The sequence below is a fragment of the Arachis duranensis genome, chromosome 5, assembly GCF_000817695.3.
Source record: "Arachis duranensis cultivar V14167 chromosome 5, aradu.V14167.gnm2.J7QH, whole genome shotgun sequence".
Classification (NCBI taxonomy): Eukaryota; Viridiplantae; Streptophyta; class Magnoliopsida; order Fabales; family Fabaceae; genus Arachis; species Arachis duranensis.
The window spans coordinates 355,728-382,812 of NC_029776.3; the positions used below are offsets into that span (position 1 = coordinate 355,728).

General features: G+C 35.0%; 4 protein-coding genes and 1 long non-coding RNA gene across 7 annotated transcripts; 3 read left to right on the forward strand and 2 right to left on the reverse strand.

Annotated features, from left to right (window-relative positions):
- The first annotated feature begins 362 nt into the window (after positions 1-362).
- LOC107487253 (uncharacterized) lies at positions 363-3,206 on the forward strand. 3 transcript variants are annotated; one of them, XR_001591753.3, is made up of 4 exons: positions 363-658; positions 1,319-1,945; positions 2,538-2,643; positions 2,777-3,206. XR_001591753.3 is itself a non-coding variant. In XM_016107869.3 (3 exons), exons 2-3 carry the CDS (start codon positions 1,432-1,434, stop codon positions 2,830-2,832), a joined length of 570 nt encoding a protein of 189 aa, XP_015963355.1. In that variant the 5' UTR covers positions 363-658; positions 1,319-1,431; the 3' UTR covers positions 2,833-3,206. The 3 variants fall into 3 exon arrangements, 2 of the variants coding, with proteins under 2 accessions (XP_015963355.1, XP_052117244.1); XM_016107869.3 differs by lacking the exon at positions 2,538-2,643; XM_052261284.1 differs by lacking the exon at positions 2,538-2,643 and having other exon boundaries at positions 1,389-1,945.
- Positions 3,207-7,632: 4,426 nt separating this feature from the next.
- Positions 7,633-8,529, reverse strand: LOC107487032 (uncharacterized). Its single transcript, XM_016107613.1, has one exon. The coding sequence runs from the start codon at positions 8,527-8,529 to the stop codon at positions 7,633-7,635; it is 897 nt and encodes a 298-aa protein (XP_015963099.1).
- A 213-nt stretch (positions 8,530-8,742) lies between these two features.
- Positions 8,743-10,675, forward strand: LOC110280860 (uncharacterized). The gene is made up of 2 exons (XR_008009679.1): positions 8,743-9,141; positions 10,077-10,675. It is a non-coding gene; the product is annotated as an uncharacterized LOC110280860 (long non-coding RNA).
- Positions 10,676-17,284: 6,609 nt separating this feature from the next.
- LOC127747776 (EH domain-containing protein 1-like) lies at positions 17,285-19,295 on the reverse strand. Its single transcript, XM_052262419.1, has 7 exons — positions 19,184-19,295; positions 18,664-18,719; positions 18,554-18,575; positions 18,396-18,463; positions 17,842-17,955; positions 17,587-17,689; positions 17,285-17,340 (listed from the first exon to the last, which is right to left on the reverse strand). The coding sequence occupies exons 1-7, from the start codon at positions 19,293-19,295 to the stop codon at positions 17,285-17,287; spliced, it is 531 nt and encodes a 176-aa protein (XP_052118379.1).
- Positions 19,296-20,783: 1,488 nt separating this feature from the next.
- On the forward strand, positions 20,784-23,820 carry LOC110280861 (uncharacterized). The gene is made up of 3 exons (XM_021141861.2): positions 20,784-20,891; positions 22,114-23,158; positions 23,480-23,820. Exons 2-3 carry the CDS (start codon positions 22,516-22,518, stop codon positions 23,512-23,514), a joined length of 678 nt encoding a protein of 225 aa, XP_020997520.1. The 5' UTR covers positions 20,784-20,891; positions 22,114-22,515; the 3' UTR covers positions 23,515-23,820.
- Positions 23,821-27,085: the final 3,265 nt, after the last annotated feature.

Genomic DNA, 27,085 nt, shown 5'->3' on the forward strand with positions numbered 1-27,085 from the left:
AAACTGATTTGGTCTTTTAACTTTTAAATTAACATTTTCTGAACATCATTATTACACGTGTCAACAAAATGGAGCGCACAGGCATCCCATGATTGGGTTTGTGGTCAACCACGTCAGCAAATTAGGGCGGTAATGATCTCTCTTATCAGAAATCAACGTCCCAGATATTCTCATCATTTCTTTTGAAAAAAAACACCACAAAACACCGTTAATAGCCTCATACGGTAATCTCCTGTACCTGCCCCCACATGATCAATGATCCGGTGCAATCTCAACCGTTCGATTGAAAAGGCGCAACAAAACAACAGAACCAGCTTTCTATAAATTCAGATGAAGACGGAGTTAGAGTGTGGTGGGTCTGCGTCACTGCACCCAGAAACAGAATCAGGAACAGGATACAGAGAGTGGTAGTTCCATAATTGGCGAGTTAGGGTTCGGAATTTGACTCACTGAGTCACCGCATTGTCGCCGGAGTTTTTGTTTTTTTATTCTTTCTTTCTTTCTTTTTCTTTTTTTGGCTCCGATCATCAATTCATCATCATTACTCTTGCGGTTCTTTTTTTTTTCCGGCGAGGAATTTGGGATGTTCCGGTGAGGCGGTGACACTTGGGTCTTACTTGAGTGAGGGTGAATTCCCGATTTTGACCCCAAAGCGAAGGTCTTTATTCCAAAGTTCTTAACTTGCTAAATATCTAATGGGTTCTATTTAGGCTTCTTCTGGATTTTGCATTCAGTGGAGTGATTGTGATTTATGAATGTGTCATTGCGTGTATGATTTTGGGGTTGATTGTGGGATGATAATTATTTACATGTTGGTACTTTGGGATTGATAAAAAAGGATAAAAATTTGTTCTTTTGGAATACGAATAATGAACTTTTTTGTGCATTTCTGGGGATGCTTGTGTTTGAGACTTATGTTTGGAAATTTGATGAATTTGGCTTATTAAAATCATTGAATAAAGGGAAAAAATATACTGTATTTTTTTTTTTGTTGACATTCCAAATTGGGCAATAGATCAGTTAATTCATGCTAAGTTCTTCAACTTGTTGATTTGGGTTTGATATTTGAGGAAACCTTGAGGAATTTACTGCTTCTGTTGCATTCATGTTATTGCCTTTTTTTTGTAGTATCTTAAAAAAAAAAAACTTATGGCATTTATCAGATATTTTTCGTTAATGACTTTGCTGGATTGAATTTATTTATTTATATTTATTAATGCCCCATTTTTTTATATTTTTTTTCATTTGGATTTTCTTTTTCTTTTGTTGGTGAAATTGAATTGAATCATTTCCTAATCTAGAGTGGTTACTGCAACAGGCAGGAACCACTGGCTGTCCACACTAAAAAATTTTCACTTGTTTCTTTCACAATTCATTGGATTCTAAAGAGAGAGAGCTTCTTCAACTCAGTTGTGTGAAGTGTAACCCTTTATGGCTGTCTCTTTGACACGTTTGTCATGGTGGTTATGGGGTGGCAAGAAAGAGAAAGAGCCAGTTTCTATCAATGGCTCATCATCATCATCCACTGAATGGGGCTTTCCAATGAAGGAAAGAGAGGCTGTGATGAAGTTCCCTTTGGTGAAGGGAACAAAGGTAGCTCCATCATCTCACAGGAACAAGGTTAAGAGGAAATGGCAGAGCAGAGAAGATAGAAGGATAAGGGATCATCATGATGATGACCATGCTAACGATATTGATGATGATGTTGTGTTGGTTCCTTCTGATGGTGGTGGTGGGTGCTTGTCTGGCTCTGAATCTGATGACTCTGATTGGTCCATTGGGTGGTTGGAGCCTCATGGATCCAGTTTTCAGAGCTTCGATGATGAATCCGATAATAGTTTTGCTGTGCTTGTTCCTTGCTATAGACCTGGATGCAAGGAGGTTGAGGGTTCCAATAATGAGCTTTTGAGTGTCATCAATGACCTCCCAAATGAGTTTTCATCTGGTAAGATTTACTTCAATTGTATAATTTGATTTCAACTTGTATTGTATAGTATTGTTCTCTTTCAAGTTCATTGCACTGCCTAACATTTTAGTCCCAAAAACATTGAGGTGATGACAATTTAGCCCCAAAATTGAGATAACATTTTGGGGATGTATAGAACAGAGAACATCTTTTAAGTACCAGTAATTTCTTTGGTTCTTTTGGGGCTAAATTGTTAGTGATCCAATCTTTTGGCTGCTAAATTGTTGGTGGTTTACTCTGTTAAAGTTGTTATTGGATTGTGACTCCTTTTATTATGCTGGTTCTTTGAGGACAGAGATTATTTGTTGAGGTGTTTTATGAGTTCCGTTGTAAATTATGTGGTTGAGAACAATCTATAATTGATGATTTGGATTTAGCCTTGATGATGATGATTCTGATGAAGAAATGTATGTCATAATTATCATTGTTATTGTTAGTGTTTGTGACTTTTCTCTAATGACAATGAGGCACATGTAGCTAAGCAATTATAATGCTGAGAAAAATTTTGCACTGAATTTAACATTACTATCTAATCTAATGTTCCAAATTCTATACCATATAAACTGTGCAGTCAAGCAATTGATGACTTTCTTTGGTGATTCAATAGAAGTAACTTGCTAAGAAATAGAATCCAATCTCAGTAGATGGTGCCTTTACTAAAATATCAATCAGACATTGTAAGTAGAACAATGTCACTTTGTTGTATCTTTGTATTGTCCTTGTCCAAGCTTGATTTATCAATTTAAGACCTGCCATTTCAATTAATGGTAATGTTTGTAAACTGTCTAATGATAATGTTTGGATATGCAGCTGGAATGAACTACATGGATCGATGGCTGGCTTCTATTCAGAATTTTAGAGCTTAGAAGAAGACTGAGCCTGTTACTATGGGATCTTTCTGACCAAAAAACTAATATCTAGAAGTAGGGGGAGGCAAAATAATCTCATGCCACCAAGATTAGTTAGTTTTGTACATAGAATCCAACTCTCCTCTAATATCATCTATTATGAGTAGTAAATAGCTTTAGTAGATATGAATTTGGTCTTGGATATTAATCTCTCTAGGCCAATCAAGACTCTATCAATCACCAAAAGGAAAAAAAAAAATGTGAATATGGACTTTTTTGGTTGTTGGAATCCTTTATATTTCTACAGTACAAGGTATCTATTCATATAATAAGATGTGATATTTTGCCCTGCTTAAAATACCAAATAACCATTGAATTTACATCCCCAATAAGGGTATTTTTTATGTTTGACATTGCTTGTTCATATTGTTCATGAACTACTTTTTAGGTATCCAAGTTATAATTTACTAGTGTATTAATATGTGTGTTTATTAATTTTTTTTATATAAATTAAATACGTATGATAATTATAACCAAGAAGTTTTGGGTTTGAGTTTTAGAAATACCAAAAGTATGCTTTTTATAGGTTAATCAAGATGGTAAATGTCTAATATTTTAACAAATGAATTTTGAGTTTAAATTTAAAGTATATTTTTTATAGGTTATATATAATATTTGAAGAAAATTTGCATAATAATTCTTTTATATTCCATTAATCCCATTTATATTTAGTAGATTATGATGCCTATTATTTATTTTTTTATTAAATGTATGTATTAATAATAAATATAAGCAAAGCTAAAATGAGAAATATTTTATTTTAGAATTAGGTATAAATTTTAAAAATGAAAATTTATTTATTTATCCTCGTTTCTGTACTCATGGTAAGAATGGGGTATAAAATAATAATTTTAATAACTAATTTTAATATATAGATAATATAGTTGTGATGTCGGGCAAATTTTATAGTGTATCCAATAGTGCTGGAATTAGTCATTAAATTACATTAGTGTGTCAGAGAATTTATGATTATGGTGGTTTTGGGTGTTTCTTACCTCGATAACCTCCCAATGGGTCTGCTTCTTAAATTGGGTGGCTTATGATTTTTACTTATAGAAAATGTTTAATTATTTAAGGTTTGCCGAAATTATAATTAGATTTTATATTTTTTTATATTATTTTAATTTTATAATTAAATATTTTATATTAAAATATTAAAATTAATAAAATATTCTTTTTAAAAAATATATAATTCAAAATATAATTAGTGTGAGAAATAAAGTCTATCCAAAGTAGAGAACAATGAAGAAAGAAGAAGAAAATGAATGTTAACTATTACTATCTCACATCTACAGTAAATTAAAGAGTTTTATTTATACATGAACTCTAGAAGCTACTAACTCTAGTTTCAAAAGTAACTAATGTGGTTAATTATTTTCTTTTATATATGCTATTATCCCCCCACAAACTCATGGTGGTTTGAATGTCAACCTGAGTTTGCTTTTAAACTTGTCAAAGCTGGCTAATGACAGAGGCTTTATTAACACATCTGCCACTTGTTCAGTTGATGGAATATGTGTGACAGCGAGCCTTTGATCACCTTGTCCCGAACAAAGTAGAGATCTAACTCAAAGTGTTTAGTCCGATTATGTAGGATTGGATTATATACAAGTAGCACAGCTAAAATATTGTCACAAAATACAGTGGGGGAAGCTGGGCAAGGCCGATGCAATTCAGCCAGAAGATTTTGAATCCAAATGAGTTCCATGAACACTGCTGCCAGGGCTCTATATTCAGCCTCAGTTGAGCTTCGACTGACCGTGGGTTGTTTGCTGCTTTTCCAAGACACCAGATTTGAATCATAGTACACACAAAATTCAGTTGTAGATTTTCTATCATCAAGATCACTTGTCCAATCTGAGTCTGAAAAAGCAGAAAAACGTAAATCAGTGCATCTATGAAATTGCAATTTGAGCTCAGCAGTACCTACCAAGTATCTCAGGACTCGTTTAACTGCAACCCAATATTCTTGGCAGGGGTTGGACATAAATTGACTCAGTTTGTTCACTGAAAAACTGATATCAGGTCGTGTAATTGTTGCATACTGCAACCCGCCCATTATGGAGGGATATAAAGTTGGATTTTCAAAAGGAGTTCCAGCATTGGCAATCAATCTAAGAGAGCTTATCATTGGAGTCATACTTGGTTTGGATTCATTCATACCAGCACGTGTTAGAAGGTTATGTATATATTTAGTTTGGTTCAAAGAAATTAAGGAAGAGGAATGTGTTATAACTTCTATACCTAAGAAAAAGTTGAGCTCACCTAAATCTTTCAATAAAAAGGTAAAATGAAGTTTGCTAAGAACAGTTTTTATTTCAGATTCGTTATCTCCAGTGACAAGCATATCATCAACATAAATAAGAACATAAATAGTAAAATTAGAAGTATATCTAGTAAACAGGGAAGGATCAGATTTTGTTACTGTAAAGCCAAAAGATTGAAGGGTGGAAGTAATTGTTAAGTACCAAGCCCTTGGGGCTTGTTTAAGGCCAAAGATGGCTTTATTTAATTTGCATACAAGTTTAGGATTAGAGTGACAGAAACCTGGAGGTTGGGACATAAACACAGTTTCATGAAGAGTTCCATTTAAAAATGCATTGTGAAAATCATATTGTTGAATTGTCCAACCTTTTGATAAAGCAATGGTTAAAACCATCCTAATTATAACTGGTTTTATAACAGGTGAAAAAATTTGATCAAAATCAATTCCAGCAGTTTGAAGAAAACCTTTTGCAACCAACCTAGCTTTATGTCTTATGATCTCACCTTTTGCATTCTTTTTAACAGTAAATATCCACTTACAACCAACTACTTTTTCATTTTTAGGTAATTCAACTAAGGACCATGTATCATGATATAATAATGCTTTATATTCTGTGAGCATAGCATCTCTCCATAAGGGATTGTGGAGAGCACTTTGAATACTTTTAGGCAATAAATCAAAATTAGAAGAGACTGAGAATTTTGCTACCTAAAGAGCTTTTGGAGTTCTATTACCTGTCTTGGACCTTGTCTGCATTGGATGAATATTTTCTGAAAGAGTGGTTGTAGATGGGGGGTTTGAGGAAAAAGGCAAATCAATGTGAGTAGAAGTAATCGATATGAGATCTTGGGTAGAAGTTGCTGTCCCATTAGCCTGTGAAGCTGTCTGCATTGGATGTATTTGTTCATGTTCCTCACTATGATATGTATCACCAGAATTGATGTTGGGCATTGAAGATGAAGGATCAACAGAAGAGGGATGAATGGATGCAATCTGAGGTAAAAAATCTAAAGCAGTAGCATTGCTAGTGCAAGTTTCATTAATAGTAATAGAAAAAAAAGAGTGAGATGAAAATTGATGTTCATGAAACACTACATTTCTAGAGACAATTATTTTTCCACCTATATCCTTTTTGATTCAAAGCATAACCTAAAAATAAACAGGGTTTAGATCTGTATTCCAATTTATGAGCAGTGTATGGTCTCGTGTGAGGAAAACATAAACATCCAAAGATTTTCAAGAAAGTATAATCAGGTTTATGATGATATAATAGTTCAAAAGGTGATTTATAACCTGTAACAGATGAAGGCATGCGATTTATCAAATATACCAAGGTTGCAAAAGCCTCATTCCATAGAGTTAAAGGAAGTGTAGCAGTAGATAATAAAGCTAAAGCAGTTTCGACTATATGCCTATTTTTTCTTTCTGCTAATCCATTCTGTTGAGGGGTATGGGGACAAGTGAGTCTATGAATAATTCCTTCTTGTTGTAAAAATTCAATAAATGTGTGAGATAGATATTCTCTAGCATTATCAGTTTGAAGTGCTTTAATAGAGTATCCTAACTGTTTTTCCATCTGGGTTTTGTACAATTTAAAAACACTAAAAACTTGTGACTTGTTTGTTAAAAAATATATTGTAGTGTGTCTTGAATACACATCAATGAATGAAGCATAATATCTAACACCTGTATGAGCAGTGATTGGGGATGGCCCCCAAATATCAGAAACAATCAATGATAAAGGACAATCATAAGTAGTATTAGATGGAGAGTAAGGTAACCTATGAGATTTTGCTAAGCAGCAATGTTCACATACACTAGAATCAGAAGCATTTTTATTATTCAGAGGTAACGAACAATTAGTTACAATAGACTTTACAATTGGTAAGGCTGGATGACCAAATCTTTTGTGGTAAACATCCAATGTCAAGGTTTGAGCAACAAAAATTTGAGTATTAAATTGTCTAAAGTCTGATTTAGGAAGAGTCACTTTTTCAAAACGATACATTCCATTAATTGCTGTGCCTTGGAGAAACACTTCCTTGGTAGCCTAAGATTTCACAAAACAAACATCAGCCCAAAACGAAAAATACACATTGTTATCTCTAGCAAATTTGGATACACTAACAAGATTATGTGCAATTGAGGGAACATACAGTAAATCATACAAATAATATCTTTTATCTGTTGGTTTATGATGCAAATATGAATTACCAATATGCTGAATTTTAATACCTGAACCATTACCAATATAAACTTGATCTTGTCCATGATATTCTTGTGCTTGTTGTAGATTTGACAGATCAGGAGTACAGTGATGAGAAGCGCCAGAATCAGCATACCAAGATGGATCAGCAATTGTAGCAGGTGTAGCAAGCATTGCTTTGGGATTATGGAATGAGGGAGGTGGAGGGAGTGCATTGTGCATCGAAGAGGTGGGTGAATTTTGTTGTGCATGTTGAAATTGTTGGTCAAATCTAAAATAATAGTAACTAGCAATATGCCCCCAACTTGCCACAAATTTGACATTGTGGCCGATTTGAGTTCCAAGAACCTCTTCCTCCACGATTTATTCTTCCTCCACGCCCTCGTCGACCATAAGTGCCTTTATTAGGTGTAGGCGGTGTGTTTCTTGCATAGGCAGAATCAAAATTAGTCTGAGTAGAAGGTTGGGATTGAGTAAAATTGACCTGTATCATTGAGGGTTCTGGTTTCTTGAACCTCTCCACAATGTCTTCTTGAGCCATCAAGAGAGCTTCAAGGTCTGGAATGGAATAGGGTGGATCTTTGGCAGTGACATATGTCAAGAATGACTGATAATCTTCATTTAATCCATCTAAAATGATATTGGTGTATTCTGCATCAGTTAGAGGAGCTCCAACAGTGACGAGTGCATCCACCACTTTTTTTATTTGAAGAAGATAATCTGATGCTGGACCAGTCTTCTTGATCCATTTCAATTGCAGTTGAAGTTGCCTAATACGAGCTTTTGTTTGTGATGCAAAGTGGGTGTGAAGTCGGCTCCAAATGTCATGTGCAAAAATACAACCAAGAACTCGATGTTTGAACGAGGGATCCAGGAATGAGTAAAGCCAGGAAGAGACATTGTAGTCATCAAGCCTCCATTCTTTATATGTCTTTGTTTCATTTTGTGCCTTTTCATCAGCAGCTGATGCGTATCTTGTTGGAATCTTCTGTTGATCCAGATGATCTTGAAGTTCTTGACCTGAAATTGTAAGAATAGCTGAATGGCGCCAGGTGAGAAAATTATCATCATTGAGTTTTTCTGGTAAAGAAACAGAAAGGGGCTTTAGAATTGACGCAGAGGGTGATGCTTGAGTAGCAGCAGCAGCAGATGATGGATTATTGTTGATAATTTCTGGCTCCATGGATCTTGGGCACTATTTGATACCATGCAATGTTCTGAAAACCGGTTCGAACTGGCCGGTCGAATCGGTCGAACCGTGAACCGGTCACTGTTACGGTTCGGGCAATAACAAAAACTGCAGTATTTGAAAACCGAACTTAAACCGACGAACCGGCCGGTTACCGGTCGGTCGAACCGAACCGGGACCCGGCCGGTTTTTTAACATTGCAGCAACACGGCGCCGTTTTGTGCTGCTGAGGGAACCCTAATTCCCTTTCTCCTTCGCGAGAGGGCACTTCGCACTTCGCAGCCTCCACAGCTCCACTTCCTCCTCCTCGTTCCTCCAGCCTCCACTTCCTCCTCGTTCCTCCAGCCTCCCAAAGAACAGAACACCACCCAGTCACCGCACTCACCGCACTCACCACCCAGTTGTCAACTCCAGACTCCAGGAGGCCCTCAACGCAGTCACCGCCATCGCACTCACGCCCTCACCGCCGTCGCACTCACGCCCTCAGCCACTTCGCATGTCACCTCCGTCGAGCTCTGCCTCTGAGAAAGCAGTAGAGAAGCGTTGAAGCGTTGAAGCATTGTCCTTCAAGCTCTGAGAGAAAGCAACAGATTTCCTCATTTCCAGGTAATTTTTAATTAGGTTATGAACATGATTTTGTGATGCAATCCGATTCTGATGAAACTGTGCTCTGAAAACTGAAACTGTTATGAATTTATTTTGTGATTTCATTGATTCTGATGAACTAAACTGATGAACTGAACTCTGATTTTGATTCTGAAACTGTTCTGAATTTATTTTTTGATTTCATTGATTCTGATGAACTGTGCTATGATGAACTGACACTCTCCCACTCTCCGTCACCACTCGACTTCGCGTTGAAGCCTGAAGGTTCCTTTCGAGCTCTGAGAGAAAGCCTTCGAGTTCCAGGTAATTGAAATTTTAGTTATGAACTTATTATTGTTCATTGAGTAGCTGTGATGAACTCTGAATACTGTGATACTGTGATACTTTGATGAACTCTGAAAACTGTGATGAACTCTGAAATCTGAATACTGTGAAGTGTGAATACTGTGATGAACTCTGAGTCTCTGATGCTGTGATGAAATCTGATATTGTGAACTCTGTTCATTGAGTAGCTCTTTGATTTTGTGACATGATGAACTCTGAATTCTGAAACTGTGAACTTTGATTTTCTGAACTCATTTTGTGAACTGAATTTTGATTTTGTGACATGATTTTGTGAAATCTGATTTTGTTAACTCTGATTATGTGACATGATTTTGTGAAGTCTGATCTTGTAAACTCTGATTTTGTGACATGGTTTTGTGATCTTTGATTTTGTGACACTGTGAACTGCTAGACTGTGATGAAAGTCATGAAACTGTGATGAAATATGAACTGATTTTGTGATGATTTTGTGAACAAAGAATTTTTTGAACCTGAGATGTTGTACTTGTTCAGAGTGTTAAGAGTGCGGCATTCCACAACATGATGATCAAGTGTTACAGTTACAAAAATAATAAGAACAAGTTTTGAAATAATGCTTCTCATTTTCTCAGTGTAGAACAGAGTGAGGACTAAGAGAAAATTAAAATTGTGGTTGGATCGACAAATTAAAGATAAGAATGGCTACATTATATTATGTTCAGTTATTCAATTCATTGAGTCTTCTTTTTTAATTGTGTGCCAGTTGTTGTTGAGCATCTCCATTTATTTATTTGCACTTGTGACATTTCTTTTATAAGAAATTGTACCACTAGTTTTGAATTTTGTAAGAATAATTAATGTAGTGGAAATGAAGGTTTCATTGTTGTTGAGCATCTCCATTTATTTATTTGCACTTGTGACAATTCAATGAGGCAAATCTGCAGCAAATTATGGAGGATTTTGATGATTGATGACAAACTTGGATCGTTTTGATGCTGCTATGTTATGTTTGATTGGTTGTTTGTTGACTTTTGAACTTTGAATTTGTATTTGAATGAGATTATAACATTTGGTTTATGTAGTACTTTTAATTTGAATGATATTTTAAAGTTTAGATTAGACTATAATTATATTTTCATGTGCTTATTTATATTTTAATTATTATTTTATTATAAAACGGTTTTTACGGTTCAACCACGGTCAAACCGGTTGAACCTATAAACCAGTGAACCAGTACCCAGAACGGTTCGATGACCGGTTCGGTTTTCAGAACCTTGATAGTAATACATAGGAAGAGTTTCAAGTGTTGGTATTCCAATTGTTTTAACCGTTGATCTGAATTATAAAAAATATATATAATATATATTAATTAAAATCAACAGTTAATAAAAAATTTATAAAAATTTGATTATAAATTTAATAAAACTAACTTATAAAAATTTAAAATAAATTGTTTTTTCAAATAAATTAGACAACTACCAATCATACACATACATTATAAATTCGCACATCCATCCACACATACACACAATTATATGAATTCATATATTCTAATTTCTATATATTCTACTATAAGAGTTAAATCGATGTCTCGAACCCAAATGTAGTTACATGAAAGTTAACAAATTTACCATTTGTATAAGGTCTCATCTGTAAATATTTATTTTTTTCGAAGAACTAAGATAATGTTTGGTTAGTGTCTTTCATATCTAAATAAATAGAAACAAAAACATAAAGATACATAAATTTTTTATTATATTTAATAATAATACACAAGACACAATAATTTAAACTAAATGTTAATTTTACCTTTCTATAACCACTACTTTACTATTATCATTACCACTATTATTATTTTCTACCACCATTACTACCACGCCACCGATTCTTTAACTTCAGCCCAAACTAACCTTTCTTTTTTCATTTTCATACTTCAAACTTTAATTTCATTTCTAATTGCTTAATTATTATTTTGATTAGCAGAACCAAGTTTTTGAATCCAATAAAGTCCCATATAATGCAAGCGATGATTCAAATTATTCTAACACCTTAACAACTTGTATTTTGCTTGATAAAAACATGAAAAGCACTGATTGTGCTTCCGATTTTTTATATTGGCACTTTGCACCGAACACCACACTCTCATGTGCTTGGTGGTCCAATGCATTTTCATCATTCATATGCGGTTTCTGCAGAAATTCTTCATACCTTCAGACAAAAAATTAGCAGGCACCGAAACAATTATTTACCGAAAATATGGATTATTCATAGAACTATCAACTACACCACTACACATATATTAGTATTTTAATATATTTATAAATATTTTAATTTAGAATTTAAAATATAAAATTTAGAAATTAGCATATCTACCATATAATTACCTTTATATTTATATTAAACACTTCTTGTTCACACAAATTAACACATAGGGAAGATAGGTAAGATTTCTCTTTCAGAAGGATGAAGGATCTATTCTTGTTTCTTTCTAAAATGTTTAAAAACAGTTGGAAAACAATGCAATTTCTACAAATGGTAATATTTGCTGGCCATAGTTGTTCGCCTATGAAGCACAGATATTTGCTGGCCATAGTTTTTATTATTGAGAAGCATAAAATCTCTTCACTATAACAGTATTATCTTAAAGCTATACTGTTACATTAGAAAAGCAATACATTTTTTATGCAAGTTATGTTTAATTAAGTTAATTGCCAACAAAATTAGACCACTATATGTATATTACTTAATTTGAATTTAAGAAATTAATATCTCTGAGCCTGAAACTCGAGAATCTGTGTGCAAAATGGAAGAATCTCCTCATTGTTTTCCATCAGAAGAAAGAAAACTTTGGTAGGAGTATCAGCAACTCTGAAAGCTTTTGCGGTTTCCCGTACTAACCACAAGTTAGGAAAAACACTAAAAATTCAGCACAAGAAACTCAGAAAAGACACACATCATGATGATGAAAGTGAAAATAGAAAGAAAAGGAAAAATATACAGTACATATAATTGTTTCTGTACATGTTTAGGCCTCGAACCTCAAAGCATAGCAGCTAGCGACTCGAAAAAGCATATTCACTAAGCACATACACTTGACCCTCTCAAAGAACATATATACATCCTAAACACATTCCTCAATTTTCCCAATCTGAGAATAGAATTAGCTTCCTAAGATTACGGAGGAGAAAAAACCCCAACCTGAGACATGATTGCAGCGAGCAGTGAGGATTACAGCAGAGACGGCTCAAGCAGAGGAGCGAGGATATGAGGCATTGACGAGCCGACGACGACCAGAGACAGCTCAGGCAGCGCAAGGCAGAGAAGAGGGATTACAGCAACGGCGGATCCGGGGCGGCGTAAGGTAGAAACGACAACAGCAGCGCAAGGCAGAGATAGCTCTAGAGGTGCAAGAAGCGGTGGTGGCGACTTCTCTCTCCATTGTCGCCTTCTCCATCTTTCTCTTCTTCCTCCTTCGATGACGGATCTCCCTTTCTCTCGTTCTCTTCGTCACAATCCGTGTCTCTCCCCATCGCCGTGCTCACTTTTTCCCATACAATGTAGAACCCTAAACCTAGCCCCTTTCCTTGCCCGTTCTGGTTTGAGAAATACTTCTATTATTTTCTGTTAAGTTGAATTCGTTTTATTTCAAAATCGATGAAAAACTGGAAACTGGGAAGCAAAGCTATACCAATTATAAGATTTATTTCTGAGAGAGGTATTAAAAATTTTAGGCAACACTTAGGAGGTGAAGTTTAAAATAAATTTAAAGACAACACTTATAAAATGTAGCCTATTGACTTTATAATAATTGTCTTCATATATTTTGATAGAGCAACGCTTGTTAAGTGTCTTTTAATTTATCTAAGACATCACTTATAATATGTTGGTTAAAAATATGTTGTAATAGATCTATTTATTAGCAATTAGTATAAAGTGTTGTCTATTTTTATTTTAGGCAACTTTTTTAAAGTGTTGTCTTGAAAATATGTTGCAATATGGTAGTGCCTCCATGTTTTCTATGTCTGCCAGACTGTCAGGAGATCTTCGAAGTGGAGCACATAATGAGATTGAATTCCCTCAATTTAAGTTCAATTTTGCTAAATTCGTGTCAAACTTAGATATACAATTTCAACGATTGGTAATATATTTAAATTTTCTTATTTTAAGTTTTTCGTTATTAAAATAATTTAATAACATATTGTGATTTTTTTTCTGAAATTATCGGCCTTCTTTTACATCAATGCAATGCCATTGAAGGGAATAAAAGTCAGTTTAGGTTCTCGATGTGGCAATTCTATACCTTGCCGTATTGCATGGATAGCGGATGATGAAGCTTATTTAACAAGATGATGGTCTGAATTTGCACGAATTCTAAATGTCCAAACTTCTGATATTTCAGTTGGTTGTCGTTACAAGAATGACTCTAATCTATACGTGTCTAAGGACTATAATAGATTAAATATTATTTAAGTAATTTAGTTTTAATATTGGTATTTGATTAAATTTGTTTTACATTAATTTAAATTTAAATTGTTGTCTCAATTTATATATTACGACTATTTTTATTGGATATGTTATTTTTAAATATTTTAATATAACATTTCTTTTTTCTGATATTTAATTTTTTTTCTTGGATATATTGCATCACCTTTTTTTTCTTTTTGTATTTTAGATTAGTAATGCAATTCTTAAAAAAAGTGTACTTAAAACAAAATAAAAAATATCACTATTTAAAGGAAAAAGAAAATATACGCGAAAGAAAATAAAAGAAAAAATTAAAATTGCTCTATCAAAAAAAATTGTATACAGTTTGTGTATGAATGGGGCTGAGATTGGAGGCTATATATGGGTATCAAACATAAAAATAAAAAAACTACTGTAATTTATGAAGATTACATATAATTTTTTTTCTTTTAAATGAATTTATTCTAATTATATTACAATTAACTCATGAATAATGTATAATTATATTATTTTAAAAACTTATCTTTATTATAAATATACATTAATAAAAATAATTACAAAAATGTATATGAACAATGAGTGCTAAAAAATCTTTTAAAAAATACAATAATATACAGCAATAAATCAGGGTCATCTTACTGAGGGCGCTTGTCATCACTTTACGATGTTGCCTCCACGTGCATTCAAACCCCTTTGATATTGTACTGCAGTAGTTTATAATGGTTTATGAGGTTCAAGTGTCACGAGTACTGGTACCGAGATTAATCTCCTTCTCAAGATTCAAAAGTTTGCTTCGCCTTTAAGCATCCACACACATGGTGCACCCTGGCGTGTCAATGTAACTTCAGGTAATACGGTCGGCAAAAATTAAGGCTCTAAAACTCCTCTTGATATCGCACATATACAGGCTTCATCTCCCGCGTTTAGGAGTCTTGCTCTAAGGGACCAATATCTCGACGGTTACAACTAGAGGTGATACGTGATACCAATTCAGATTCGAACCGATTCTTAAACAGATGTTAAGCTCGAAAGGTGAACGATCAATACGACCGGTGTTCGCGAAAATTCAGAAAGATGTCTGGTATAGTAATTAAATAAAAGTGGCAGATGAATAATGAAATGCATAAGGAGGAGAATTCAAGGTGCATTTCAAGAAAATGGTTCAAATTAAAGTCGCCATAGGGAGAACAAGGCATATCCAATTGAGTATGTCTCAGCTAATGTCAAAGAGGACGCAAGTTTGCAAAAGGGGAGCAACTCCACTTGTAGCACGCCCTTAAGATTCAAGAATTTAGATGATTATACCAAGATAAGTTCAGGCTCATACAAGTAAAAAGTAGCATTGAAAGGAGGATCAATTCATTAAGAATGCCAAGAAGCTTGTGAAATATTTGCAATAAACCACAGATGTTTTGTATGACCACTTGATGGGAATTGATGAAGTTGGAAATTGTGGGTGATAACAAGTATGTTTGATTATGATAAGATTGATTCTAGTTGGTTTGATGGCATTGTAAGGGTTGAATTCGTGATTGATTATGATGGAAGGTGACTGCATGTGAATTGAGAACAATTACATGATTGTATTTCTATGTGAAATGCACATGGGGTGTTTACAAATAAAGACTACGGTTGCATTTAAAATGTGTGGTTAAAATGTGCGGTTAAGGCATATAGAAGTTGAGTAATTTAAAGGAATAGTCAACTCTAAAAGCTGAAAGAGCTTTTATAAGTAGATGAAAATGTGAACTAAGGATTAGGAATGAGAGTGATACCGAATAGTCAATTATGGTATTGAAATGAGCTTGAGCAATGATTATGGGAATATTTGGATTGCTAAGTTGGGTTTCACCATGGTACATAAACGATTTGACAAAGTTGATATTGCGATTGGTTGTTATAGTGAATTGTGATAAGTTGATTATCGAAAGTCTTCTGTGTGTTAATTTGTTGAAAATTCAAGTAGGAATTTATAATAGAATTCCCAATGTAAGTTACAAAAGAAAGGCTAAGTTGGGTCGCGCAGATTTCGTTGTAACACTCCCCCCTCGCATAAAGCCTTCTGCTGTTCTCTTCCTTCGTCACTGGCATAACCGGTGCTTCTCACAAGAAAACACTTAGTCGAACATTTTTCTCTTCTAATACTCCTTTCAACTCGATCCTAGGTTCTATCGATTATAATGGTGTCTTAAGTTGTAGTACAATCAAAACTATTTCGGCTTCCGGCACTAAGTCTATCGCAAACTCGCTTTCTCTCCGAGATGGGGTTCTCGTACACCTTCAGGATTGTCTTGGAAACTCTCTCGCTTTCTGTTTCTTCAACATCAGTAAATTGATTGAATCTTATATTCTGGTAGTTTCTGGCTTTTTGATGACCAGATAAGGTGTTTCCTTCTTACATTTATTATATCTGGTGTGCAGAAATATGTAGCAGACTTCCAGTCTGGGTTAAGAGCGCTAGTGAAAGCAGGCTATGGTGCCAAGGTTGCTCCCTTTGTGGAACCAACTACTGTAGTTGATGTAACAAAGGACAACAGAGAGTTATCGCCGAACTTCTTAGGCTGGCTTGGGGACCGCAAACGCTCTAACGATGACCCTATAATGCGCCTCAAGGAAGGGTATGCACTAACTACATTTTCCCATGACTTACTATTTTCACTGTGCTCCTGTATATGTTAAAATTTCCTTTTAATTGCTTTTGGAATTTTTAAAATCGAAGTCGGGGTTTATGCTGCATAGGTACATCAAAGAAGGTAGCACCGTAAGTGTGATGAGAGTTGTGCGTCGACATGATAATGTGCTCATGATTGTTCCTTCCACAGAACCTGTCTCAACAGGTTGTCAATGGATCCGCTGCCTCATGCCAACCTACGTTGTGAGGATAATCAAAATTCCGATGTTATTCCCGTTTAGCATCTTCTCTCTAATAAGCTTATACGGAAACTGATGTCTTGATACCAAAAATGTAGTTAGTGATGGTGGAATCCTACACTACAGATTAAACAGCTAGTTTTCCACGTGCAATCTCTGTGTAGATCATTAATTTGGCTCGGGAATAAGATGCAAAGACGACTCTGAAGTCGTCATAAGAATCAGAATATAATCAGATTAATGTGACTTGAGGAAGGGTCAAATGTCAATTAGAAGCTCCATTAACACAAGAAAAGCTTAAATAAATTCAGCCTATGTTATGCACAAAGCTTAACATAACCAATCCCAAGCTTGGATAAAAGGAAATGGCTGTGTTGACAATTTAGAAGTAACAAATAACTTTGTTGAATTGTTGTGTCATCATGATAAAAGAAAACAGCCTTTTTTTATTTATTCAGACTTCATAACAACTTCTAAAGAAGATACAAGAACAAAATTAAGCATTTTATACCATGACAACAATGAATCTCTCAGTTGTGGGCTCTGGTCCAACATGTGCTCCTGAACAAAGAAAGATACTTTAGCATGGTAAGCTCAACTGGTTAAGATACTTTAAGTGTTGAATATGAACCCTTAAATGTTGTGTGGGTGAGTGTGTGTAGTGTGGGTGTGTTGTGTGATACCCACTTTGACAAAAAAAAAAAAAAACATGGTATCAACACTAGTACAGTAATATATTTTCCTCTATCAATTCTATGAATGAAGGAATAACAATGTAGGCATTACATCATGTAGAACTAAACCAACCTGGATAATCATTTCTTAAAAAATGATTTATGAATGTTGTTTTTCCTGTTGAATGTTGACCGAGAAGCATGACCATGGGTTTAGCATCAAAATCATTGTTGGTCTGTAAACACGTATAATCTTGATTTTATTATCAACACATATATGCACAACAGCAACAAATGATAACCAGGGTAGTTGCAATTATAATGCTAATAGATGTGTAGACAAATTTTAGCATCAAATTTACATAGAGGGTGCACAGATGCAACTTACCAACAATGGAGATGCAAAATCATTATACCGATAAGTGACTTCCAATGGCTTTAATCTCTCAACGTACAATTTCTTCAAGCCATCAACTATTGATGTAACAGAATTGAGAGGTAACTACAAAAAACGAGAAGTTATTATGACTACTGTACACTTTGCAACAAATAAAATTGAGCAAAACCATGGAAGCAGAGCTCCACTGCTACTTCATCAATATCAAAACCCGGCATCAATTTTTCATCTTCATGCAAGAAAAACAACAAACATGGATTCACTATATACAATCATTGTGAATGTGTTCCAGAGCATGCTCGTTGGACTTGAAGTATAATGCAATCACTTCATTATAATGAAATCGTTACTTGAATAAATAGTTTGGAGGATCTCTCAACTCCCAATTATAGAAGAAATATACTATCAAATGAAGAGAAATGATCTGTTCATCTCTAAAATAATGGATTTTGGATCCATCCATGATCTATTGCCAACAACCAATTGAACTAGATAGAATTCATAATATGAAATTTTCGCAAGATGGAATTCATGGCAAGACTCACTATCTTTGAAGATTTTGATTTTGAAGTAAACCACGGGTTTTTTGGAATTGATTGAGGCTGAGCGGGCCCTACAAATCATCGGTAAAATCATTTAGCCGCATATAATTAAACCCAGGTAATTCCTGAATAAACAAAACTTATAAAATTATATATCTAACCGTTTATTAATCTCATTGTTTTCTGCAAAAAAAAAAAAAAAGTAAAGAATCATTAGAAACAGTATTATCTAATCTAATAATAATAAAGCACGAAGTAAAGCAGTGCTTACTGCGACTAGATCTTCAAGTCCTTCCATCACAGGAGGTTTAACATTTTCCTTATCAACTTTAAACAATACAGAAAGGATTATTTCCATTCAAACATTTGAAAAAAAATAGAAGAAGAGTATCACAAGAAACTCGGGTCTGTGAAGCAAACACATAATGGCATCTAAAGCATCTCTAAATTGATTTTTCTCAAAAGTGATGAAGTTAATGAAATCTACTCTTAGATCAAGAAAAATGTGCATTGTTTATTGAATCCACTAAATATTCAAATAGTGAATATAAATACTTTCTTAATTGACAATGAGCTTCTCACAAGTATCTCATTTCACGATTCATCAATACTAATACTAAACAGTACCAACATTTTCTCTAAATATAGATCAAATATCTAAATTATACATGAGGAGTTAAAATAAACACTACTGCACTTTCTTTCGGAGTATCATTTCAATACACATAAGAGGATACGATCACACACACTTTCCACGAAAAATAAAAAATCGCATTATGATCTGAACTTACTCTCAGTTTTAAGTGTATCTGAGTTCAGTTCGTACCCTGCTTGTGCAAGCGAAACCAGCTGTTCATTGAAAGAAAAAATAAATAAAAGATGGAACTCAAATGGCAGTTTCATTTATCGGAATCTATTATATCTAATATACTTTGTTATGTATTACTTTCGTACTCCAGTGTATATATACTCTTGTAAACCAAATAACAATACATAATACCATTCCTTTTTTACTTTTGTATTGTAATATGGTATCAGATGAGAAATTTTACGCTTTTCCCCTTTTTCCCTCTTTGGTAACCCTTTCCGAGAAAATTTCCTAATTTTCTCGCCACGATCCTCTCTTGTACTCATCATAAACATCATAACCACTTAGATTTCTCCTTTTTTTTAATCGATTCTTTCGATTCATTCTATTCTTGATTTCTTCTTGACTAATTTCTGAGCAACGATGTTGACCCTTTCAAACGAAGGTCCGTCACAGGCGGCTCCTCCGGCTTTGATGCTACGTTCGTCAATTCTTGAGACTTATACACTTTATTCAAGTGATCTCCCAGGGCTCATACTGGTATCTCAACCACTTCAAGAAGATAACTATGCTTCTTGGTACTTATAAAATTATATATCTAACCGTTTATTAATCTCATTGTTTTCTGAAAAAAAAAAGGTAAAGAATCATTAGAAACAGTATTATCTAATCTAATAATAATAAAGCACAAAGTAAAGCAGTGCTTACTGCGACTAGATCTTCAAGTCCTTCCATCACAGGAGGTTTAACATTTTCCTTATCAACTTTAAACAACAGAGAAAGGATTATTTTCATTAAAACATTTGAAAAAAAAATAGAAGAAGAGTATCACAAGAAACTCGGGTCTGTGAAGCAAACACATAATGGCATCTAAAGCATCTCTAAATTGATTTTTCTCAAAAGTGATGAAGTTAATGAAATCTACTCTTAGATCAAGAAAAATGTGCATTGTTTATTGAATCCACTAAATATTCAAATAGCGAATACAAATACTTTCTTAATTGACAATGAGCTTCTCACAAGTATCTCATTTCACGATTCATCTATACTGATACTAAACAGTAGCAACATTTTCTCTAAATATAGATCAAATATCTAAATTATACATGAGGAGTTAAAATAAACACTACTGCACTTTCTTTCGGAGTATCATTTCAATACACATAAGAGGACACGATCACACACACTTTCCACAAAAAATAAAAAATCGCATTATGATCTGAACTTACTCTCAGTTTTAAGTGTATCTGAGTTCAGTTCGTACCCTGCTTGTGCAAGCAAAACCAGCTGTTCATTGAAAGAAAAAATAAATAAAAGATGGAACTCAAATGGCAGTTTCATTTATCGGAATCTATTATATCTAATATACTTTGTTATGTATTACTTTCGTATTCCAGTGTATATATACTCTTGTAAACCAAATAACAATACATAATACAATTTCTTTTTTACTTTTGTATTGTAATATGGTATCAAATGAGAAATTTTACGCTTTTCCCCTTTTTCCCTCTTTGGTAACCCTTTCCGAGAAAATTTCCTAATTTTCTCGCCACGATCCTCTCTTGTACTCATCATAAACATCATAACCACTTAGATTTCTCCTTTTTTTCAATCGATTCTTTCGATTCTTTCTATTCTTGATTTCTTCTTGACTAATTTCTGAGCAACGATGTCGACCCTTTCAAATGAAGGTCCGTCACAGGCGGCTCCTCCGGCTTTGATGCTACGTTCGTCAATTCCTGAGGCTTATACACTTTATTCAAGTGATCTTCCAGGGCTCATACTGGTATCTCAACCACTTCAAGAAGATAACTATGCTTCTTGGTACTTATAAAATTATATATCTAACCGTTTATTAATCTCATTGTTTTCTGAAAAAAAAAAGGTAAAGAATCATTAGAAACAGTATTATCTAATCTAATAATAATAAAGCACAAAGTAAAGCAGTGCTTACTGCGACTAGATCTTCAAGTCCTTCCATCACAGGAGGTTTAACATTTTCCTTATCAACTTTAAACAACAGAGAAAGGATTATTTTCATTAAAACATTTGAAAAAAAAATAGAAGAAGAGTATCACAAGAAACTCGGGTCTGTGAAGCAAACACATAATGGCATCTAAAGCATCTCTAAATTGATTTTTCTCAAAAGTGATGAAGTTAATGAAATCTACTCTTAGATCAAGAAAAATGTGCATTGTTTATTGAATCCACTAAATATTCAAATAGCGAATACAAATACTTTCTTAATTGACAATGAGCTTCTCACAAGTATCTCATTTCACGATTCATCAATACTGATACTAAACAGTAGCAACATTTTCTCTAAATATAGATCAAATATCTAAATTATACATGAGGAGTTAAAATAAACACTACTGCACTTTCTTTCGGAGTATCATTTCAATACACATAAGAGGACACGATCACACACACTTTTCACAAAAAATAAAAAATCGCATTATGATCTGAACTTACTCTCAATTTTAAGTGTATCTGAGTTCAGTTCGTACCCTGCTTGTGCAAGCGAAACCAGCTGTTCATTGAAAAAAAAATAAATAAAAGATGGAACTCAAATGGCAGTTTCATTTATCGAAATCTATTATATCTAATATACTTTGTTATGTATTACTTTCGTACTCCAGTGTATATATACTCTTGTAAACCAAATAACAATACATAATACAATTCCTTTTTTACTTTTGTATTGTAATATGGTATCAGATAAGAAATTTAACGCTTTTCCCCTTTTTCCCTCTTTGGTAACCCTTTCCCCCGATCCTCTCTTGTACTCATCATAAACATCATAACCACTTAGATTTCTCCTTTTTTTTTAATCGATTCTTTCGATTCTTTCTATTCTTGATTTCTTCTTGACTAATTTCTGAGCAACGATGTCGACCCTTTCAAACGAAGGTCCGTCACAGGCGGCTCCTCCGGCTTCGATGCTACGTTCGTCAATTCCTGAGGCTTATACACTTCATTCAAGTGATCACCCAGGGCTCATACTGGTATCTCAACCACTTCAAGAAGATAACTATGCTTCTTGGTGTCGATCGATGCGTCTCGCACTCAGTGGAAAGCGCAAAATCGGGTTCATTGATGGCTCCCTCCCAAAACCAGACCCTACTCTTGATCCAGTACTTGCAGAAACATGGCAATGCACCAATGATATAGTCACTACTTGGTTGCTAAATTCGATTTCAAAAGATATCGCAACAAGCGTGATTTACGCTGGCTCAGCTGCACTTTTATGGCAAGATAGCTAGGTTCTCCCAAAGCAACGCGCCTCGAATTTTTGAGTTAAAGAAATCACTGATGACACTAACTCAAGGATCTCTCACTGTTTCACAGTACTTCACAAAACTGGAGATTCTTTGGGAAGAACTCAACACCTTTAAGCCTCTTGTTGCTTGTTCTTGCAGTGGAGTGAAGGTCATCCAAGCGTATCTCGATCAAGAATACGTCATGCTATTCCTCATGAGATTGAATGACAATTTGGCAAATGTGAGGAGTCAAATTCTGCTCTCAGATCCCCTACCTCCAATTAAAAAAGTTTTCTCATTAGTGTTGCAAGAGGAGAAACAGAAAGCACTCACTTCATCTCAACCACCTCAACACATGGCTTTTGCCGTGAAGCTAGCTCCAAGACTCATGGCAACTTCTGGATCTAAGATGAAAGGCAAGAAAGACCGTCCTCAATATGCACACTGTGGCTATCTCGGCCACACAGCAGAAAAGTGCTACAAATTGCATGGCTATCCACCGGGCTACTCACAGAGTAGAAATACTCGTCAAGTCACTCAGGTGAATCATGTCGACAAGCTCGAGCCAAGCCAAGAAAATCAAGATTCTCAGCCAAGCAACAGATTCTCACTTACAGCATCACAATACAATCAGTTAATGGCGTTGCTTCAGACTCAGCAAGCAATGCAAGCCATAGAACCTGAAATCTGTGCAGGTGAAATATTTTCTTCATGTTACATGAATCAAAAGACAATGTCCAGCTCCTGGATCATTGATTCAGTGGCAACCACACACATAACCAACTCCTTCTCTGCTCTTATCAACCCGCAACCATTACTTAATCATTTTGTAGCCCTACCAGATCAAACTAGAATTAAGGCCTTAGCCACTAGCAGTGTCATTCTTAGCCCCCCATCTAACCCTCTACAATATCATTTTTATTCCTTCTTTTCAGGTGAATTTACTTTCTGTAAGTTCTTTACTAAAATTGTCTTGTTGCATGGTTATCTTCTCTGACCTCTCTTTTATTATACAGGACAAGATCTCCAAGAAGGTGATTGGCAAAGGTGATGAGTTAGATGATTTGTTTGTGCTGCAATCACCTTCCATAGCACCTTCCACACACATTACTTCCACACACATTACTGGTTCTTGTCATCAAGCGTCCTTTGTTAGTAGTGATATTTGGCATGCTCGTTTGGGCCACACATCTGAAAAGATTTTGAATAAATTGAGTCATGTTTTGTCATTAAAATCCATTAAACACAATCATTCAAATTGTCCTGTATGTCCATTAGCAAAACTTAAGCGTCTTTCTTTCCAGTACAAAATAATTTCTATAATAATGCCTTTGAATTGATTCACTGTGACATTTGGGGCCCTTATGATACTTCCACATACAATAATATGAGATATTTTCTCACAATTGTAGATGATCATTCAAGATTTACTTAGACTTATCTTTTAAAACAAAAATCCGATGCTACTAACATTCTTATGAATTTTGTTAACATGGTGGAAACTCAATTTAGTGTTAAAGTAAAATAGATTCGATCTGACAATGCCAAGGAGTTATTACTCACTGATTTTCTGCAGTTGAAGGGCATAATTCACCAATTTTCAGGTGTAGAAAAACCCAAGCAGAATTCAGTTGTAGAAAGAAAGCATCAACACTTAATGTTGCAAGAGCCCTCTTTTTTCAGTCCAAAGTGCCCATCAAATTCTGGGGAGAATGTATTCTGACTGCTACCTTCTTGGTGAATAGGTTGCCTAGTCCAGCCCTGCAGCACATTTCACCATATAAAAAATTATTCCTCAAGCAACCAAATTATCATGCAATGCGGGTTTTCGGATGTCTGGTTCATGCATCCACGTTAATATCTCAGAGGAACAAATTCTCTCCAAGGGCTGTAAAAGCAATTTTTGTTGGATATCCTTCAAGGTATAAAGGATACAAGTTATATGATTTAGAGGCAAAGAGGTTCTTCATATCCAGAGACGTCACATTCAATGAAAGTGTATTTCCTTTCAGTGAGTTGCCAATTGATCAGTCCCCTTTTGTGGATAATTTTCCAGATGTGGTGATGCCTACAGTGTTCCAAGACACTTCTCTTCATGGCTCAGCACCAGTTCAGCAATCCTTGACCAATTCTTCCAACCCTCATCACCCAACAATATCTTTAACACCTGATCACAATCATGATGTTATTCCTGAACCTCAACCATCTCAACCTATCCTTAGAAGATCTACTAGACTAACTAACCCTCCAAAATATCTTCATGATTACCAATGCCATAATGTTGCCACCATAACCAATTCCAAACATTTAACCAAACCATACATGAACTTTGTAGCCAATATGAATACCATACCTGAACCTGCTTTCTACCACCAAGCTATGAAATACCCAGAGTGGCGACAAGCCATGAATGAAGAGCTTTGAGCAATGGAAGAAACTAACACATGGACCTTGGCGCCTCTCCCACAAGGAAAACACACCATAGGCTGCAGATGGGTATACAAGGTAAAGTGTAAGGCTGATGGATCAGTGGAGAGATATAAGGCGAGGTTGGTTGCAAAGGGATATACGCAACAAGCTGGAATAGATTACAAAGATACCTTTTCTCCAGTGGCCAAATTAACTACTGTTCGGGTTCTTCTATCACTAGCAGCCATCAATAACTGGTTTTTGTTACAAATGGACGTGAATAATGCGTTCCTTAATGGTGACCTCTTTGAGGAAGTCTATATGGATTTGCCTCTTGGATACAAGACCAAGGAGTCGAATCTTGTGTGCAAATTGAATAAGTCCATCTATGGCCTAAAGCAAGCATCCAGACAATGGTTCTTTAAATTCTTCTCAACATTATTGAGCCACAATTTCAAACAATCCAAGAGAGACTACTCCCTTTTCACTTTTGGCACAGGTGACAGCATAGTCTACTTACTTGTATACGTGGACGACATCATCTTGGCAAGCTCCTCCAAGAAAATGATGTGCAAGGTACAACACTTGTTAGAATCTATGTTTAAACTCAAGGTTTTAGGTGATTTAAAATACTTTCTGGGGCTGGAACTTGCAAGATCACCTGAAGGCATTGTCCTTAGCCAAAGAAAGTACACCTTGAGCATATTGGAAGACACCAACTTTGTTGATGCTAAGCCGAGTTCCTTACCTATGGAGACAAATCTGAGGATGAGTGCCTTTGATGGGGACCCATTGCACGATCCTTCCACTTATAGGCGTATAATTGGGAGGCTAATGTACTTTACAATATCACGCCCCGACATCACATATGTTGTCTCCACATTGAGTCAATTTCTATCCAAACCAACCACCACTCATCTTACTGCTCTCCACCACTTACTGAGGTACTTAAAAGGGAGTGTGGGACAAGGCCTTCTCTTCTCTGCCAAGTCAGAACTGCGACTTATGGCATAAGCTGATGCTGATTGGGCAGGTTGCCCGGATACTAGAAGAAGTGTCACTGGTTACTGCGTTTTCATTGGTGATTTCCTTATCTCCTGGAGATCAAAGAAGCAACACACTGTCTCAAGGTCTTCCGCTGAATCTGAATACCGGGCTATGGCAGCAGTGGCAGCTGAATTAACCTGGTTGAAAGGTCTTCTCTCTGACTTTCAAGTTGACATCCCATCTTCTATGCTCTTTTGTGACTCACAATCAGCCATCCACATTGTAACGAATCCCACATTTTATGAGAGAACAAAGCATATCGAGATCGATTGTCACTTTGTTCGAGAGCGAGTAATGGCAGGATTTCTGAATCTCATTCACGTTCGGACACAATACCAACTAGCTGATGTGTTTACTAAGCCTGTAACTCTAGCTCAGTTTAATAATCTCATTTCCAAGTTTGGCATAATAAACATTTATCTGCCAACTTGAGGGGGATATTATATCTAATATACTTTGTTATGTATTACTTTTGTACTCCAGTGTATATATACTGTTGTAAACCAAATAACAATACATAATACAATTCCTTTTTTTACTTTTGTATTGTAATAGAATCAGATACAAACGACAAAGATTATTACCTGCATTGCAGTAACGAACTCGTTGAATCCTAAATAGCCTTGTCGTTTGGTATCGGCAAGAGACCATAGTTGCTTGAGTTGTGAGCGAGACAACTTGGAGAGAGCAAAGAACTCCGTAATTCTGGACCGTTCGATGGATTTTCTTTTGGATTTTTAGGGTGGGCGTAGTGGATACTCACTCCTTCAGTTTTCCGGTTTTATGAATTGTGATTTTGAAAATTGGAATTTAAAGCGCCCATTGAGGTGCGCGCGTAAGTGCGTAACGAGAGTGGTCAGTGGATTACGGTCAACATGTAAAACGCTCTTGTATGTTATCTTCTGTTGATGTGGCTAATCACACTAGTTTAATAATACATGTTAAATGATTTAACAATTTTTTAATAAAGGTCCACATATAATGTTTATTTGAATGTCATTAAATTGATAAAAAAAAATTTAATAAAATTTTTTTAATATATTTAACAAATTTTTAATAATAAAAATAAAAATACTAAAAATGACAATCTTCAAATAATCATCACCACTTTAAAGAGACTTGATCTCTCAATGATTGTTTCTAAATGGCAAATATCTATAGTATGG